This window comes from Stegostoma tigrinum, chromosome 39 (genome assembly GCF_030684315.1).
Source record: "Stegostoma tigrinum isolate sSteTig4 chromosome 39, sSteTig4.hap1, whole genome shotgun sequence".
Lineage (NCBI taxonomy): Eukaryota > Metazoa > Chordata > Chondrichthyes > Orectolobiformes > Stegostomatidae > Stegostoma > Stegostoma tigrinum.
The window spans coordinates 4,976,989-4,993,980 of NC_081392.1; the positions used below are offsets into that span (position 1 = coordinate 4,976,989).

At 40.9% G+C, this 16,992-nt stretch overlaps 1 protein-coding gene across 5 annotated transcripts in view; it reads right to left on the bottom strand.

Moving 5' to 3' along the window:
- The window catches only part of LOC125447673 (ryanodine receptor 1-like), a 411,721-nt gene that overhangs the window by 354,695 nt on the left and 40,034 nt on the right, over positions 1–16,992 (bottom strand). For all 5 annotated transcript variants that reach the window (XM_059641019.1, XM_059641018.1, XM_059641017.1 and 2 more), the window contains exons 2-3: positions 16,502–16,621; positions 10,958–11,062 (exon numbers count right to left, since the gene is read on the bottom strand). In XM_059641019.1, the coding sequence (XP_059497002.1) occupies positions 10,958–11,062; positions 16,502–16,621 (225 nt within the window). The remainder of the gene's footprint in view (positions 1–10,957; positions 11,063–16,501; positions 16,622–16,992) is intronic.

Consider the following 16,992-nt stretch of genomic DNA (forward strand, 5'->3'; position numbering starts at 1 on the left):
AGACTCTACAAGTTAGGCAGGAAGGAGCTGAAGAAAGGGCTTAGGAGAGCTGTATGAGGGCATCAGAAAACCTTGGCAGAAAAGATCAAGGAAAACTCGAAGGCTTTTTACACATACATGAGGAATAAGAGAATGACCAGAAAAAGGGGAGGGCCGAACAAGGATTGAAAAGGGAAATTGTGCACAGGGCCTAAAGAGATAGGAGAGGTCCTTAATGAATACTTCTGTGATAATGGGAACTGCAGATGCTGGAGAATCCAAGATAACAAAGTGTGGAGCTGGATGAACACAGCAGGCCAAGCAGCATCTCAGGCGCACAAAAGCTGACGTTTCGGGCCTAGAGCCTCTCTGATGAAGAGTCTAGGCCTGAACCATCAGCTTTTGTGCTCCTGAGATGCTGCTTGGCCTGCTGTGTTCACCCAGCTCCACACTTTGTTATAATGAATACTTCTCTTCGGTATTCACGACTGAGAGGGATCTAGTTGTTGGGGAGGACAGTGTGAAAGAGGCTGATAGACTAGGGGAGGTGGATGTTAGTAAGGAAAATGCACTAGGAATTTTGAGGAACTTGAACATAGATAAGTTGCCCGGGCCTGATGGGATTTATCCAAGGATTCAATGGGAAGCGAGAGAAGAGATTGTAGAGCCTTTGACGATGATCTTTTCATCCTCACTGTCCACAGGTCCAGTGCCAGAAGACTGGAGAGTGGCAAACGTTATTCCCTTGTTCAAAAAAGGGACTAGGGATAACCTTGGAAATTACAGGCCAGTTAGTCATACTTCAGTGGTGGGCAAATTATTGGAAGGGGCTCTGAGAGATAGGATTTATGATCACTTGGAAAGGCACAGCTTGATTTGTGATAGTCAGCACGGATTTGTGATGTATGATCATGCCTCACAAACTTCACTGATTTCTTTGAAGAGATGACCAAACACGTGAATGAAGGTAGAGCGGTGGATGTGGTATACATGGATTTAAGCAAGTACTGGATAAGGTTCCCCATAGTAGACTCATGCAGAAAGTAAGGAGGTATGGGATCGGGGGAAATGTGGCAGATTGGTGGATTCAGAATTGGCTGACCCTTAGAAGACAAAGGGTGGTAGTGCACTGAAGATATTCAACATGGTGCTCAGTTATGAGTGGTGTACCACAAGGATCTGTTCTGGGTCCACTTCTATTTGATTTTTGTAAATGATTTGGATGTAGGAGTGGAAGGGTCAATTAGTAGGTTCGCAGACTCTACGAAGGTGGGTCGAGTTGTGGATAGTGCAGAGGGCTATTCTAGGTTAGAAAGGGACACTGAGAAGATTCAGAGCTGGGCTGAGAAGTTCCAGATGGAGTTGAAAAGTGTGAGGTCATTCATTTGGGAAGGACAAACTTGAAAGCAGAATACATGGTTAACTGATAGATTCTTGGCAGTGTGGAGGAGCAGAGGGGTCTTGGGGTACATGTCCACACTTCCTCGAAAGCTGACACCCAGGAGGATAGACTTGTTTAAAAGGTGTATGGTGTGTTAGCTTTCATTAATAGACGGACTGAGTTCAAGAGCTGTGAAGTTATGCTCCAGTTATACAAAACCCTGGTTTGGCCACATCTGGAGTACTGTGTCCAGTTCTGGTCGCCTCATTACAGGAAAGATGTGGAAAAGATGCAGAGGAGATTTACCAGGATGTTGCCTGGAATGGAGGGAAGGTCTTATGGAGGTAAGATTGAGAGATCTCAGGTTTTCCTCTTTAGAACGATGAAGGATGAGATGTGACTTGATAGAGGTGTACAAAATGATTAGAGGTATTGATGAAGTGGACAGCCAGAGACTTTTTCCTTGGGTGTAGGAAGCTATTATGAGGGGCCATAGCTTTAAAAGTGAGTGAACGTAGATATAGGGGAGACGTCAAACGTAGGTTCTTTACTCAGAGAGTGGTTGGAGCATGGAATTCATTGCTGGAGAGGGTCGTGTAGTCGACCTCATTAGAGGCATTTAAGTGACTATTAGATAGGCATATGAATGATAGTATAAGGTGGGTTGGAGGTTAGATAGACCTTAGGTTTAGGGTAAAAGTTCAGCACAACATTGTGGGCCGAAGGGCCTGTACTGTGCTGTACTGTTCGATGTTCTGTGTAAACAGCATACCATAGAATTTAGACCAGTTAGGGAACAGTTAGTAGTCTCAGGAGGAATTGTCATTTTGTTAGTAATTTTGTTAATTTCTTCACTGTTGGGTTAAATAAATAAATTGTTTCTTGTTACGTGTAAAGTGGAGATTGGGGATTTTCTTTCTTTTAACCATTTTGGAATAGATTAAGAGGAGAAAGGCGAGCTTCATTGGCGTGTCCGGGTAATTATCAGAGGGCAAACCTTAGTCCCGTCATAACAGATTGGGGCTTATGTTTTAGTTTAATTATCAGAGGTCTTCGGTTATTCCCCATCGTAACAAACGTAATGCTTAATTGGAACTTCTTTACCTGACTGCAATGTCTAAGTATGAATCACTGTAAAGTAGTTCAACTACGTCTTTTTATTCCTCTTTTGTATCCAAGATTTGTGCTGGGTACTTTGTACCTAAAATAGCACCATAAGAGGCAACAATGTAAAACTTTTCACTGTACTGCTGTACTTGAGTACACACAACAATAAAAAGATATTCTAATTCTATATCTCTTTCTTGACAACAGTCTGTTTTGGCTTGAACCGCTTTCTGTGGCAGAGAATTCCACAGGCTCAAGCTATATGAAGAATTTTCTCCTCATCATAGTCCTAAATGGCCTATCCTATATACTTACACTGTGACCCCTGGTTATGGATTCCCCAGACATTGGGAACATCATTCCTACACTTACCCGGTCTGGAATTTTGTAGAGTTCTACAACATCCCCCTTCATTCTTCTAAACTCAAGTAAACATATTACTAAATGATTCAATCTACCTCTCTTCACGTGTCAATCCTGCTATCCAGGAACCAGTATATATTTAAGATGTAAAATTGAGCCCCTTTTATTCTTCTGTAGGTTGTGGATTTGCTAAGTCATTGCAGAGGGTAGTTAAGAGCGAACCATATTGCTGTAGGCATAGAGTTGCTTGCAGGTCAGACCAGGTAAGGATGGCAGATAATAAAATGTGAGGCTGGATGAACACAGCAGGCCCAGCAGCATCTCAGGAGCACAAAAGCTGACGTTTCGGGCCTAGACCCTTCATCAGAGAGGGGGATGGGGTGACGGTTCTGGAATAAATAGAGAGAGGGGGGGAGGCGGACCGAAGATGGAGAGAAAAGAAGATAGGTGGAGAGGAGAGTATAGGTGGGGAGGTAGGGAGGGGACAGGTCAAGGAGGTGGGATGAGGTTAGTAGGTAGGAGATGGAGGTGTGGCTTGGGGTGGGAGGAAGGGATGGGTGAGAGGAAGAACAGGTTAGGGAGGCAGAGACAGGCTGGACTGGTTTTGGGATGCAGTGGGTGGAGAGGAAGAGCTGGGCTGGTTGGGTGATGCAGTGGGGGGAGGGGACGAACTGGGCTGGCCTTCCCCCACCGCATCCCAAAACCAGTCCAGTTCGTCCCCTCCCCCCACTGCATCACACAACCAGCCCAGCTCTTCCCCTCCACCCACTGCATCCCAAAACCAGTCCAACCTGTCTCTGCCTCCCTAACCTGTTCTTCCTCTCACCCATCCCTTCCTCCCACCCCAAGCCGCACCTCCATCTCCTACCTACTAACCTCATCCCACCTCCTTGACTTGTCCCCTCCCTACCTCCCCACCTATCTTCTTTTCTCTCCATCTTCGGTCCACCTCCCCCTCTCTCCCTATTTATTCCAGAACCCTCACCCCATGCCCCTCTCTGATGAAGGGTCTAGGCCCGAGACGTCAGCTTTTGTGCCCCTGAGATGCTGCTGGGCCTGCTGTGTTCATCCAGCCTCACATTTTATTATCTTGGATTCTCCAGCATCTGCAGTTCCCATTATCACAGGTAAGGATGGCAAATGTCTTTCCCTAAAGGACATGAGTGAACCCAATTGGCTTTAACAACAATGGTAGTTGACTAACTTTATAATTTAGGTTATTATGCATTAATTGAATTCAAATTCCACCAGGTGCCTCTGGATTATTGGCCCAGTAACATTACCACGACACCACCGTTCTTTAATCACAAAGTACTGGAAAACAGCTACCTGCAAGGAATACAATAACTTTTTACCAGTTTTATTATTTCACTGATATAACAATGTGATTAGTACAGAACCTACACATTACTAGATACTTTCAAACTTTACATGAAACCACAATGAAAACAGAAGTGTTAACGAACAGTGCCTTGACGTATAAGCATGAATTAATGACTGTGATGTGTTCGGCATGCTGAATGAAAGACGCTTAGGAATTGAATTCAGAAAAATCAAAATCTTTGAAAATAAAATTAGTTAAGAGTTATATTTGAAATAATAGAGCATAAAGCACTAAAAAGCTGTAACCTTTTCAATTACTAAACATAAATTCAGTTGGTCAAAGTAGGCCAAATAATTTCAAATCATATAGTAACTGCTTACCTAAACAGTGTCTTCACTCTATCGAAATATAGCTTGGTTTGAAGAGCCAGCATATACTGAGCATGCACATAAATGTTGTCGTGACACTGCAGACAGGCAATACAATGTGACAGTCTCTATAATGAAGGTCTAGAATTTGTGTAATTGTACAAGTTCATATTGGACTCATAATCAACTGAAACTAACTAGCGTTTAATAATCTCCTCCTATTTTTCAAAACTATATACTTGCAAGGTTTACCTGACAGGTAAGCTATTGCTATGAAGAATGATAATGAAGAATAAATAAATGTAAATCTAATCCAACAATAATAAATATTTATTTAGCCCCTTTCCAAAAAGAGTTGCATCATGTACAGGCAAAGGGAACAAAAGTCAAACCTCTGGGGCAATAGAGAATATGATGAAACCAAAAAAAAACGAGAATTTGAAGGATACAAAACAAGATTTGATTCAACATGCATGTTCAAAAACAAATTATCTGATGATTTATCGGTATGCCATGTTCATGCCTCACTGGGGTGGTATGCTGGAAAACAAGCCACTTTTTTCCTGGATTTGTCACAAAATTATCAAAGATTTCACCAAAGTATGGAAAGGTTTCTCAATTTAACTTTCTGCTTAGATCCAAGCAAACAGAAAACACAGACCAGGTTTATGCACTTAACAAGAATTTCAATGTTACAATTAATTAGATTCTAGTTACAGATTATCAACAATGAACTGTCAACACATACGCTGCCAGCTAAAACACCAACTGCATTAAAATACTCCCTCTAGCTATACATAAAGGCAAAAACCGGACAAGAAATATTGTGTTATGGATTGACAGAAAAAGCTGGGAATGCAGTTCAAAAGCTCCTACCACACTATATCGAAATGATCCTTTGTTGCCAGGACACGCTATTTTTCAACCTCTCTTCCCAAGATAGTTCTCATATCTTTTCAGTAAGCATGGACCGGCTGATTGTAAACTATTGCTTTTAACCAACTGGTGAGGGTTTCTACCAATATCGTTCACATCCATAAGCTGTTCAGCTACCCAGGCGCCAACCCTCATAGTTGTTGTCAGGCAGAGGACAAATTCCCCTAATGGTTGAATATTATATCACTGTAAGATCAGAAAAGAATATGAAATAGGAACTTGGTTGGTATTCAGTCCATTGAGCACGGTGCACGTTCAAAAGGTTCATGGCTGATCTGTTGATGAACAATTTATCTCAACCTCAAAATGCACAAGGACTCTGGATCCACAGCTCTTTGTGGCAAGAAGTTTCAAAATCTCTCAACCCTCAGAGAAAAAATTCTGCCGTATCCATCTTAAATTGCTGCTCTTTTATTCCGAAACTATGCCTTCTGGTCCTAGGCTCTCCCATGATCTCAGGATTTACTGCGTGAAGCTCCTTAAGAATCTATATGTTTCAATGAGATCACCCCATACTTCTAAACTCCAGTGAGTGGTGCCCCAACCTGTTTAACCTTTGGTCATAAGACAATTCCTCCATATCAGGGATCATCCAGCAAACCTTCTCTATACTGCCTTCAATGAAATTATGTCATTCCTTAAATAAAGAGAGCCAAAACTGTTCACAGTACTCCTAAAGTGGTATCACCGACACCTTGTACCGTTGCAATAAGACTTCCTCACTCGTAGTCAACTTCCTTGAAATAAGGGTCAACATTCCATTAGGCTTCTGGATTAGCTGCGACATCTGAGTGTTGGCTCTCTGTATATGTGCACAAATACATCTAAGTCCCTATATGTTGCAGCTTTCTGCAGTTTTCCCTCCACTGAAATAAACTGTTCTTTGATTCTCCCTTCTGCATTATGTTCAATTTGACAACTTCTTGCCCATTTACTTAACCTATCAATGTCTGTGTGTAAACTGTGTGTATCCTTTTCGCAACAGCCTTTCCACCTATTTTTGTGGCATCTGTAAATTTGGCTGCAGTACATTTGCTCCTTCTTCCAAGTCATTATTGTATTTTGTAAACAGTTGAAATTCCAGAACTGATCCCTGTGGAAGCCCATTGGTCACAAGGTTCCAACCTTAAAAAGAACCCCTATCCCCAGTTTCCTGCCTATGAGCCAATTTTCTATCCATGACAATATACTATTTCCAAAACCATGAGCTCTTATCTTATAACTTAATCCTATGCAAGGATTAAGTTGTTGAGCTTAATCAAGCTTGTTGAGCTTGATTGAGCACCTTCTAGAAGTCCAAATGCAACATATTTACTAGTTCCCCTCTATCCACTCTGTTTGAGACTTACTCAAAAAACTTTAATGAAATCAGTTAGGCATAATTTCCCTTTCATGAAGTCATGCTGATCCTGTTTGATGAGATTATGGTTTTCCAAATGTTCTGCTATTAGCACTGCTGTCTCACGGTGCCAGGGACTCGGGATTGATTCCAGCCTCGGGTATGGAAGTTTGCACATTCTCCCCATGTCTGCGTGGGTTTCCTCCAGGTGCTCCAGTTTCCTCCCACAGTCCAAAGATGTGCAGGTTAGATGAATTGGCCATGCTAAATTGCCTATAACATTCAGGGATGCGCAAGCTGGGTGGTTTAGCCATGGAAATTGCACGGTTACACGTATAGGGTAGGGTGGATGGGTCTGGGTGGGATGCTCATCGGAGGCTTAGTCCATATGGACCTGTTGGGGCTGAATAGCCTGTTTCCACACTGCAGGGGTTCTATGGTTCTAATTGATTCCATTACTTTTCCAAAAAAGGATGTTAGGCTAATTGGTGTACAGCTACACATTTTTTGCCTCCCTTCTGTTTTTGAGTAGAGGTGTCACATTGGCAGTGTTCCAATCCTCTGGTATGTCTCCAGATCTAAAGATTTTTGCAAGACTGAAACCAATGCAACCACTTTCTTGTAGGTATCTCTTTTAGGATTCTAGAATGAAAGCCATCAGGGGCAGGTGACCTATGTCCCTTTAGCCTCATTCATTTATCCAATACTACTTCTATTGCGATAGAGGCGGTACGTAAATCCAGTATTCTTTAATACTAATGGGATGTTTGAAGTATCTTTCATTGTAAAGAATGATGTAAAGTGTCTATTTAACTTCTGTCATTTCGTGCTCCCCATAAACATCTTCCCATAGCTGGTCATATTCCTTCAGCAGAACCTCTTCCTCTTTCTACATATATTGCTGGCACCACAAGAACTGGTTCTTTCCTGTCCCTCTCTAAGCTCATCTGCAAACCAAATGGGATGTCCTGAAACCATGCATCAGGCAGGCAGTATAACTTTTGGGACTATAGTTCCTGGTCAGAGAACAGTGTCTAGTCCCCTGAATATATATTCAGAGATAGTAACAACATTTCTCTTTTCACCCCCGACTTGAATATCTCCTTGTAGCATGGCACCACAGTCAGTTTGCTCATCCTGCCTGTAGTTCCCTACTTTTGACACACAGGGAGCAAAAATATCTCAAACCTGTTAGACAAGCTCAAGGGCTGGGGGACCTGCAATACTAAATCCTGGACCCCTCTAAGTGCCTCTCTCATAGTCAATCCCTCCTGTTCTATTCCACTGACCAAATTCGAAGGAGTTAATCTAAGTGGTGTGACTGCCTCCTGATACAGTCTCCAGGCAACTCACCCCCTCCCTGATGTATCACATTGTTCTCAGCTCAGACTCCAACTCATCAATTCTGAACCACAGATCCTCAAACAACCAACACCTGGTACAGGAGTGGTCACTGTGAACTGCCATAGAGTCCACCAGCTTCCACGTCATAACATAAGAACAGAAAGAACTATTAAGAGGAGTAGGCCATCTGGGCCCTGGAGCCTGCTCCGCCATTTAATAAGTTCATGGATGATCTTTTTGACACTCAGCTCCAATTACCTTCCCACTCAGCATGACCCTTAATTCCTTTACGGCTCAAAAATTTACCTAAATTTATCTGTGCCTATCCAGATCCTCTATCTAAATCTGTTCCCTCTTTTCCAACGATCTGTATCCCTCTGCTCCCTGCCCATTCATGTACCTGTCTAGAAACATCTTAAATGACGATATTGTGCCCGTGTCTACCACTTCCGCTGGCAACACATTCCAGGCACCCACCACCCTCTGAATAAGGAACTTTCCATGCATTTCTCCCCTAAACTTTCCCCCTCTCACCTTGAAATTGTGACCCCTAGTAAATGAGTTCCCCACTCTGGGAAAAAGCTTCTTGCTATCCACCCTGTCTATACCTCTCATGATTTTGTAGACCTCAATCAGGTCCCCCCTCAACCTCCGTCTTTCTAATGTAAATAATCCTAATCTACTCAACCTCTTCTTCATAGCCAGCACCCTCCATACCAGGCAATATCCTGGTGAACCTCTTCTGCACCCTCTCCAAAGCATCCACATCCATTTGGTAATGTGGTGGCCAGAACTGTACCCAGTAGTCCAAATGTAGTCGAACCAAAGTCCTATATAACTCTAACGTGGCCTGCCAATTCTTGTACTCAATACCCAGTCTGATGAATGAAAGCATGCCGAATGCTTTCTTGACTACTCTATCGACCTGCGTTGCCACCTTCAGGGTACAACGGATCTGAACATCCAGATCTCTGTATATCAGTTTTCTCCAGGGCTTTTCCATTTACTGTGTAGTTCACTCTTGAACTGTCTTGAAATATCTAAAACTAACAGCAAAGAACCTATATAATGAAGAAAAGCTAGCTATAATGTTGCAGGAATGAATGACACATCCAGATTCACTCATCCACAATATCATGATGCCGTTTGCATGTGCATGCTCAACATATGATTTCTCTAAAACCCAAAAAGCCAGGTTACAATCCAACATCACATGCATGGAAAGTTCCAATATTTCATTTCGCCCTCTGAGACAGCATCAGTAGTCTTGGATAAGAATACTTGATAAAAATAACTCATAATGAGAAATTTACAAGTTAATAAATCTCAGATATCTTTCATCCATGGGTTGAACATAATAAACTATGGATTTGAAAGGTACATTACACCTTTAACACCAACTCATTGCAATACATAATAAAGTTGTAGTAAATTAAGTAATAAAAATTAGGTAATAAATTACCTTTATTAATTGACTTATTGGGACTACTCACTAAAGGCATTAACATTGATTAAACAAATTTCATAAATAATATACCCCTAATAATATACCTCCCCATTTCTATTAAATATGTGAAGTACGAGCTACTGTTGGTAAAATGTGTGAGAGATATTCAATGTCATCTCCCCAAAATAGTCTTCTCTCATAGATCACTCTCCCATCTGTTTCTGGTTATTTGCATTTAGTTATACAGTTTTTCTGCAATACATCTAGAGTTCACAATGTTAGAACTGGAACTGGAGGGTAGTAATCAGCAGGTATTGAATTACAGAAAAAGTGGCATTGCATTCAACTTATCACCAAGGTTTATAACTTTGCCCAAGAATCTCAATCAGGTGCTGGAATATAAAGCTGTTAGATATACAAATGATGAAGTAACACAATAGGCTGTATTAAATATTCAAACAAAATCTGCAAGCAACTACATTAACCTATCATTTTATCCTGTTTGAACACATGAACAAGTCAAATATTTCAACATTATAGAAAAATAATAGTGTTGATAATAAAATGTTTCTTAGACAAAAGAAAAAGGAACATTTTATTTGGATTCAGGCATGCCTTCAAGCACAATTTAAATGAAATGTCACAGAGGTGACTAGGGCTATATAAACGATGGACAAACAAAAGAAGACACAATGTGAATATTGTCCTATATCCACAATCATACCGTAACAGTGAAGTTGTCTTAGTTCAACAAGTTACTTATGTATGTTTCTAATCTTTACATTCAGGAAATTATTCAATAAAATCCACGTTTCCTGATGGATTGCAGTTTTGATCATTTCCCTTTTTTCTAACATTAAAATAATTCAAATTCAACAAGTTCAAGAACTACACTGGCATTTGATGTCCTATCAATGATCGATCAGACCAAGCACATTTGTAAATTCATCATTTTTGTAGTTCACTGAGCACACATTATTTGATACATAGTACTGAAATTCTGTAACTAAATCAGAGGATTAATAAGATAAAAATTTTGAAACGTTAAGAACATGATCAAGCCTTATCTCAATAGCACTCATTGCATGTTTTGTTTATAAATCATACAAAACAATATTTCAACAATGGACCACCAAGATTAAGCACTTTATCTTACAATTAGTTACATAGTTAATGTATTTTATTAATGTTCAGTTTCAACCAGATCTATAGTCTTTAATAATCTGAAATAAATTTTTTAATAGCTTCAAGACAAACTCGGATTGCTGATTTAGAGAAAGACACATTCCATACAAATTGGTTACAGAGTTAAAACGGTTAACAACAAATTTGATTTTACCCCATCCAAAGCTTCATTTTGCAGACCTACCTCATTGCCCTTTTCAACTGTGTTGGCCAACATCTCTTGCAGAGCTCGCACAGAGAGTGACTGCTCCAGCACAAAGCTGCAAATTGCAAGGTCTGGAGGAACATTCTGCAAATGAAAAAGGAAATGTGTGTCTACTGCTGTACTTTACTCTGCTTGTTTTAATGGAGATTCAATTCCACGTTTGTCAGATCACTTGCATCAAATTAACGATAATTTGGATCACTGAAGACAATTTTTTTCTTTATCCTGTTTTTGTATTCTTATAAAATCATCCATGGTCAAAATGGAGCATGCCAATGATTGTGGGAAAAGCACAACGGGTAATCATCTAAACTTCATTCATATAATTTGCATACACTGAAAAAAACTCTTCAAGAGAATTGTTTTCAAATTACAGGTGTATTTTAAGTATATTTGCTTATATTGCAGAAGGATTGGTTAACATAAAATACATAGGTTCATTTAGGCTAGAATTGAAAATTTGGTGGCAGTATTACACAATTGAAGAGTTTGCAAAAATGCGACATGGTAGCTACCTCAGAACAAATTGAGAATAAAGCTGAATCACTAATACACTGCATCATCTCTGCCCTGGTGATGAAGAGAAAACAAAAACAAACATATGGATTTCAAAATGTATCTCAACAGATATAAACTGCCTGATTTATATCTTGTATTTGTGTCAATCTGAATCAGCTATTATCACTTGTACGAAATAGCAAAAACTTACAACTGAATTTCACATAACAACACTGACTAAAGTTTTCAAAATAGATTCCAATTGATTAAAAACTTAATGTTCAGTGACCAGCTACATGCGCAGAATTTATGCAAGCAGATATACAGCATTAGTGCCTTGCAACATAATCAGAGTACTAAACCAAATGGACAAAACATTGGCTTAAAGACAAAAAATAGAAATGGTAGATGCATTTTTTTGCCTCAGCCAGAGGATGGTGGACAGTGGAATCTTCATCCGACCCCTAGAGAAATGGTAAAGAATGTAGTGGGCTGGGAAAACAGTCAGGTGGGTTGGCTTTTGGAAGATACCCACTACGACAGACACTGTGTTTTGGGCGGGAAGCACTAACATCACCTCCTGCCCCATTGCCAATTAATTGAAGACTTAAGAGCTTTAACAATTACTTTGGGATTTCTGCATGCCATCACTGCAATTAACTGTTTCCAGCAGGCACCAGGAGCAGCCTGCCTGCAGCTTGGATAGGGGATGATCTGCCACATTTTGGGAATGATTAAAGAGATAGATGGGGGCAGGGCTCGCCACTGAAAGCCCTGGACTTGAACTCAGTTGACCCATTGGAAAAATGTCCTATCTTGTCTGCTGAACTTTGACACTGCTGTGGTATAAGCCTCAGTTTCTGGGGCAATGTTGCTACAACAGTTCAGCTGCTCAGACATCTTTGTCCCAGGAAATGGTGCTGGAAAAGCATTTATGAGGCCGACAGGCTGAAGATCCAGTAGGTTTTCCTATTTGCAGCACTGGGAGGGGGACTAGAAGCAATCTGTCCAAATTATGCGTTTGCCATTAGAGAAAATATCGCAGAACTTTCCAGCTAATGAAAATTTCTTCCCATTAGCTTCTGTTGCAAGGAATGCGGACAAAGGTTTAAGATTTCTGATAACAGATGCCCGGGAAAATGCAGTAAGACTTTTTTTCTTGCAGCAAGTGGTTTCAAATAGGAACTTGCTGCCCAATAGGATATAGAAGGTGAAACAATCAACAACATCAAAAGGAAATTGGATGGAAACTTGTAATAAACTTACGAGGATACAGAGATAAAATGGGGAGTTAGGACTGACTGGATTGCTCCACTGAGCGGAGGGAATCAAAGGGGCGAATGAGCATCTTCTGTACTATAAATTACTATGATTCTGTATCTCCAGGCGGTCAATTCATAGAGTCATCACACATGACAGGGAAGGAGGTAAAAGAGGAGGGGAGCCACACTATTGATCAGGGAATCAATCATAGAGGTGCAGATGGGAGAAATTTTAGAAGGCTCCACAAATTAATGCACGCACGTAGAACTTAAAACCGAAAAAAAAAAGCAATACTATAGGCCTCCAACAGTCTGAGAGAAAAAGAGGAACAGACATGTAGGCAAATTTAAGATAAGTGTAAAACTAAAATGGTAGTTATAGTAGGGGATTTCACCTTCCCCAACTTTAACTGGGGTAGCCATAGTGTGAAAGGTTTAGAGGGAATAGACTGTATCCAGGAGAGCTTTTTAAGCAATGTAAAAGACTGTACTGGAGGGGAATGGTCCTGGGCTAGTTTATATTGAAGTATTTTGCGGAGAGCAACCATTATTCCATTACATTCAAGGTTGATATGGAAAAGGGCATGGATGGGCCTGAAACTAAAGTTCTAAACTGGGGGAAGGCTAATTTAATAAGATCAGTTATGATTTGGCCAGAGCAGACAAACAGACTTTTGGATAAGTTTGTGTCAGGGCATGAATTTATAGTAAGGGACAGGAGGTTTAGAAGGGGTGGGAGAATTTTTTTTTTCACTCAAGAGTGACAGGAATCTTTTGTAACAGTGGTCAAGGCAGAAACCCTCAAACATTTAAGCAGCAATTAAATATTTGCTTATGTTGTAAAGACACGCACCAAGCGTTGGAAAGTGGGATTGGAATAGTTGAGTGCTTGTTTTGTTCTGTAAACCTCTATAACAAAAGAGAATCAAGGGGTGTAGTTATGGAATGGGAAAGTTTGTTTATGTAGAAGTTCAGCCATAATGTTATTGCATGCCAAGGCTGATAGGAGAAACTGTATGGCCTACCATGCTCCTATGTTCCTAAGATCCTTTGAAGCACAAGACTTTGGGGTGACACAATGGCAGTGGTTAGCACGGCTGCCTCACAGCACCAAAGACCTGGGTTGAATTCCAGCCTCAGGCGACTGTCTGTGTGGAGTTTGCACATTTTCTCCCAGTGCCTGCATGGATTTGTTCTGATTTCCTCCCACAGTCCAAAGATGTGCAGGTCAGGTAGACTGTCCATTCTAAATTGCCCCTCACTGTTCAGGGATGTGTAGGTTGGCTGTATCAGCCATGGGAAATGCAGGGTTGGGGGTGGGCAGTGAGTTTGGGTGGGATGCTCTTCAGAGAGTCAGTGTGGACTTGTTGGGTTGAATGGCCTGTTTCCACACTGTAGAGATTCTATGAATTTAGGTAATCTACATTTGAGATTCTTTTGGGAAAACCTACATTATGCCAGTATCATTCCATGGACTGCTATGAATGTTCTTGTTTTGTTGCACTTTTTAGCATCAAGTGTCCCACATTCAGCCAGACAAACCTGAACCTTAATTCAGGTTGTTATGGAAAACAGCAACTATAATTTCAGTTACTTCAGATGCAAAAATACACAAATATTTCAGACTCAACCATGGTGTTATAATGTAAACTCACAATTGATCACTTTTATTCTTCAGTTCCAAATAATGGTATTTTGGTAAAAATGATAAAATGTATCTTTCATACTCTTATACTGAATTGTTAAAATGGGTCAAAGTTACACATTCAATCTTGTGCCAAGATGTACTTAAGAAATAAGGAAAAAGGGGAAGCATAAAAGGTGATGGTGTGAGGGAGTAAACAGAATAGAGATATTGCTGGAGAAAGTTGGAGGGTCTGGCAGGATCTCTGCAGAGAAAGCAGAGTTAACTTTTCAGTTCAGTGAACCTTCTTCAGAGCTGACTGCAGCTAGGAAATGACTTGTATATACACCGAACATGGAGTGAGAAGAGTGGAGAAGGAGTAAACAATTGGTGGAGTTGAAGCCCAGTAGTGAAGAACAGCAGTTGAACAAAAGGCATGGGTAATGGCTAGCCTGTGAGAATCAACAGCTGCTAATGGGAACCATTCATAGCTGACAATGGGTTGGGTTCTGGTAGCAGCCCATGTGATGACAAGGTCTGACGTGCAGGGGTTGGGAGAATGATGTGTACGAAAATGCTCAGGCCCCAAAATTGTTGAACTTGATTTTCGGTCCTAATGGCTACAAAGTCCCGTCAGGACGTTAATGGGATGTTGTTCTTCTATCTTCTGCTGAGCTTCACTGGAGCACTGCAGCTAGCCAGGACAGAAACATTGGTCAGGGAACAGAGTAGTGTGTTGAAGAAATGGAAGGTAAGTGGAAGCTTAGGGTCATTTCTGCAGCCAGAACATAGGTGTTCTGCAAAGTGATCGCCCAATCGATATTTTGCCTCCCCAATGTACAGAAACCTGTTGACTAGATTGAGTGAGGTTCTGGTAAATTGTTGCTTAACCTGGAAAGTGTGTCTGTCACCTTGGATAGTGGGGAAGGAGGAAGTAAACTGACAGGTGTTGCACCTTCTCCGAGTGTCATGGGGTGTGGAGGAGCAGCAGACCAAGGTGTCCTGGAGGGAATGGTCCCTGTGGAAGGCTGACAAGGGAGGAGAATGTGTCTGGTGGTGGCATCCTACTGGAGGTGGCAGGAAAGACAGTTAATGATTCTTTAGATGTGGATGCTGGTGGGGTGGTACGTGAGGACAAGGACCCCACTGGTGTTGTGGAAGGAAAGAGAAGGAAACAGAAGGGTTGTGGGAGATGGGGCCAACACGGCTGAGTGCCTGGTCAACCATGGTGGTGGGGAAACTTCAGTTGAGGAAGAAGATGGACATTTCAGAGGCCCCTTGTAGGAGGTGGCATCATCAGAACAGATGCAGAGATAGAGAAACTGGGAGAAAGGAATGGAATGTTTCCAGGAAGTGGGGTGTGTGGAAGGATAGTCCAAACAATTGTGGGAATCAATGGATTTATAGTGGATATTGGGTGGCGGGTCTATCACCAGAAAGGGGAACTATAAAAATTGATTTTAAAAATGTAGAAGACACTGCAGAACTTGGTAAATAGAAAGGAAAAGAAACAGAAACTATTATAAAAATTAAGTAATGAATAGTGACTTTGGGTCCAGGTGCATTTAAAATTTTGTACAAGAACTTGTGTGTATTCAGAATACATGTACAAAGAACAAAGAAACAAAGAAACCTACAGCACAGGAACAGGCCCTTCGGCCCTCTAAGCCTGCGCCGATCAAGATCCTCTAACCTGTCGTCTATTTTCTAATGGTCTGTGTCCATTTGCTCCCTGCCCATCCACGTACCTGTCCATGTAGTGGAAATGTTTGTGGGATGGAATTATAACGATGAGCTAAATGTGGTTTTGGCAGCCTTATTTTACAGCAGAACAAATAATTGAGGGAACTCACATTGTATGATTGGCAGAGACCCAGGTTAAATTAATTTAATAGTTTCCTCTTGGAAAAAAGGAGTGTAACTGTTCTAATACTAAAAAGCAAACTGCAGATGCTGGAAATCAGCAACAAAATCAGAAATTACTGGGAAAACTCAGCAGATCAGGCAGCATCAAGAGACAGAAAGCAATGTTAACATTTCAGGTCCAGTGATTCTTCTTCAGCACCGCAGCTCAAAACTGTAGTTATGCAATGGGGAAATTTCAGGACAAGTATGTTTAATTTTAGACAGTAGAAATACCTTTGCATTTGATGTAGCTTCAAGGAAACAAAGCCGATTTCCAAATCCTTCAGCAGAAAGGCAGAGCTTAATCTGTGCTTTGACAATGGTTGTAGTGCACTGAAGAACCACTTCATCATCCTTTCAAATGTAAAAGAAAGTGAACCAAGTCAGTAAATCAGCAACAAGGCAACATTTTCACATTAATTTAGGCAAAAGGTATGAAACTCAAAAAAAAGCCTCCCATCTGTTTTGCAAGTAAAACTATAGTTGAAGTGGCATAAAGCAAAATTTGCAGATGGCATTGGTCTGAGAATTGCTAAATCTAGGCAAAGTTAACTGTACAGTTCTATGGGAGTATCTTGTGACATTTGTCACATCTTCCATGCTTGTACATTTTCCTATCATTTCCTTAAATCCATTGCTGAAAGGCCTGATCAAATTTGCTGCTTTGAAATGTCAGACAATGAAAACTTTCAGAGACAGAGAATTGATAACTTATTTTATTCATC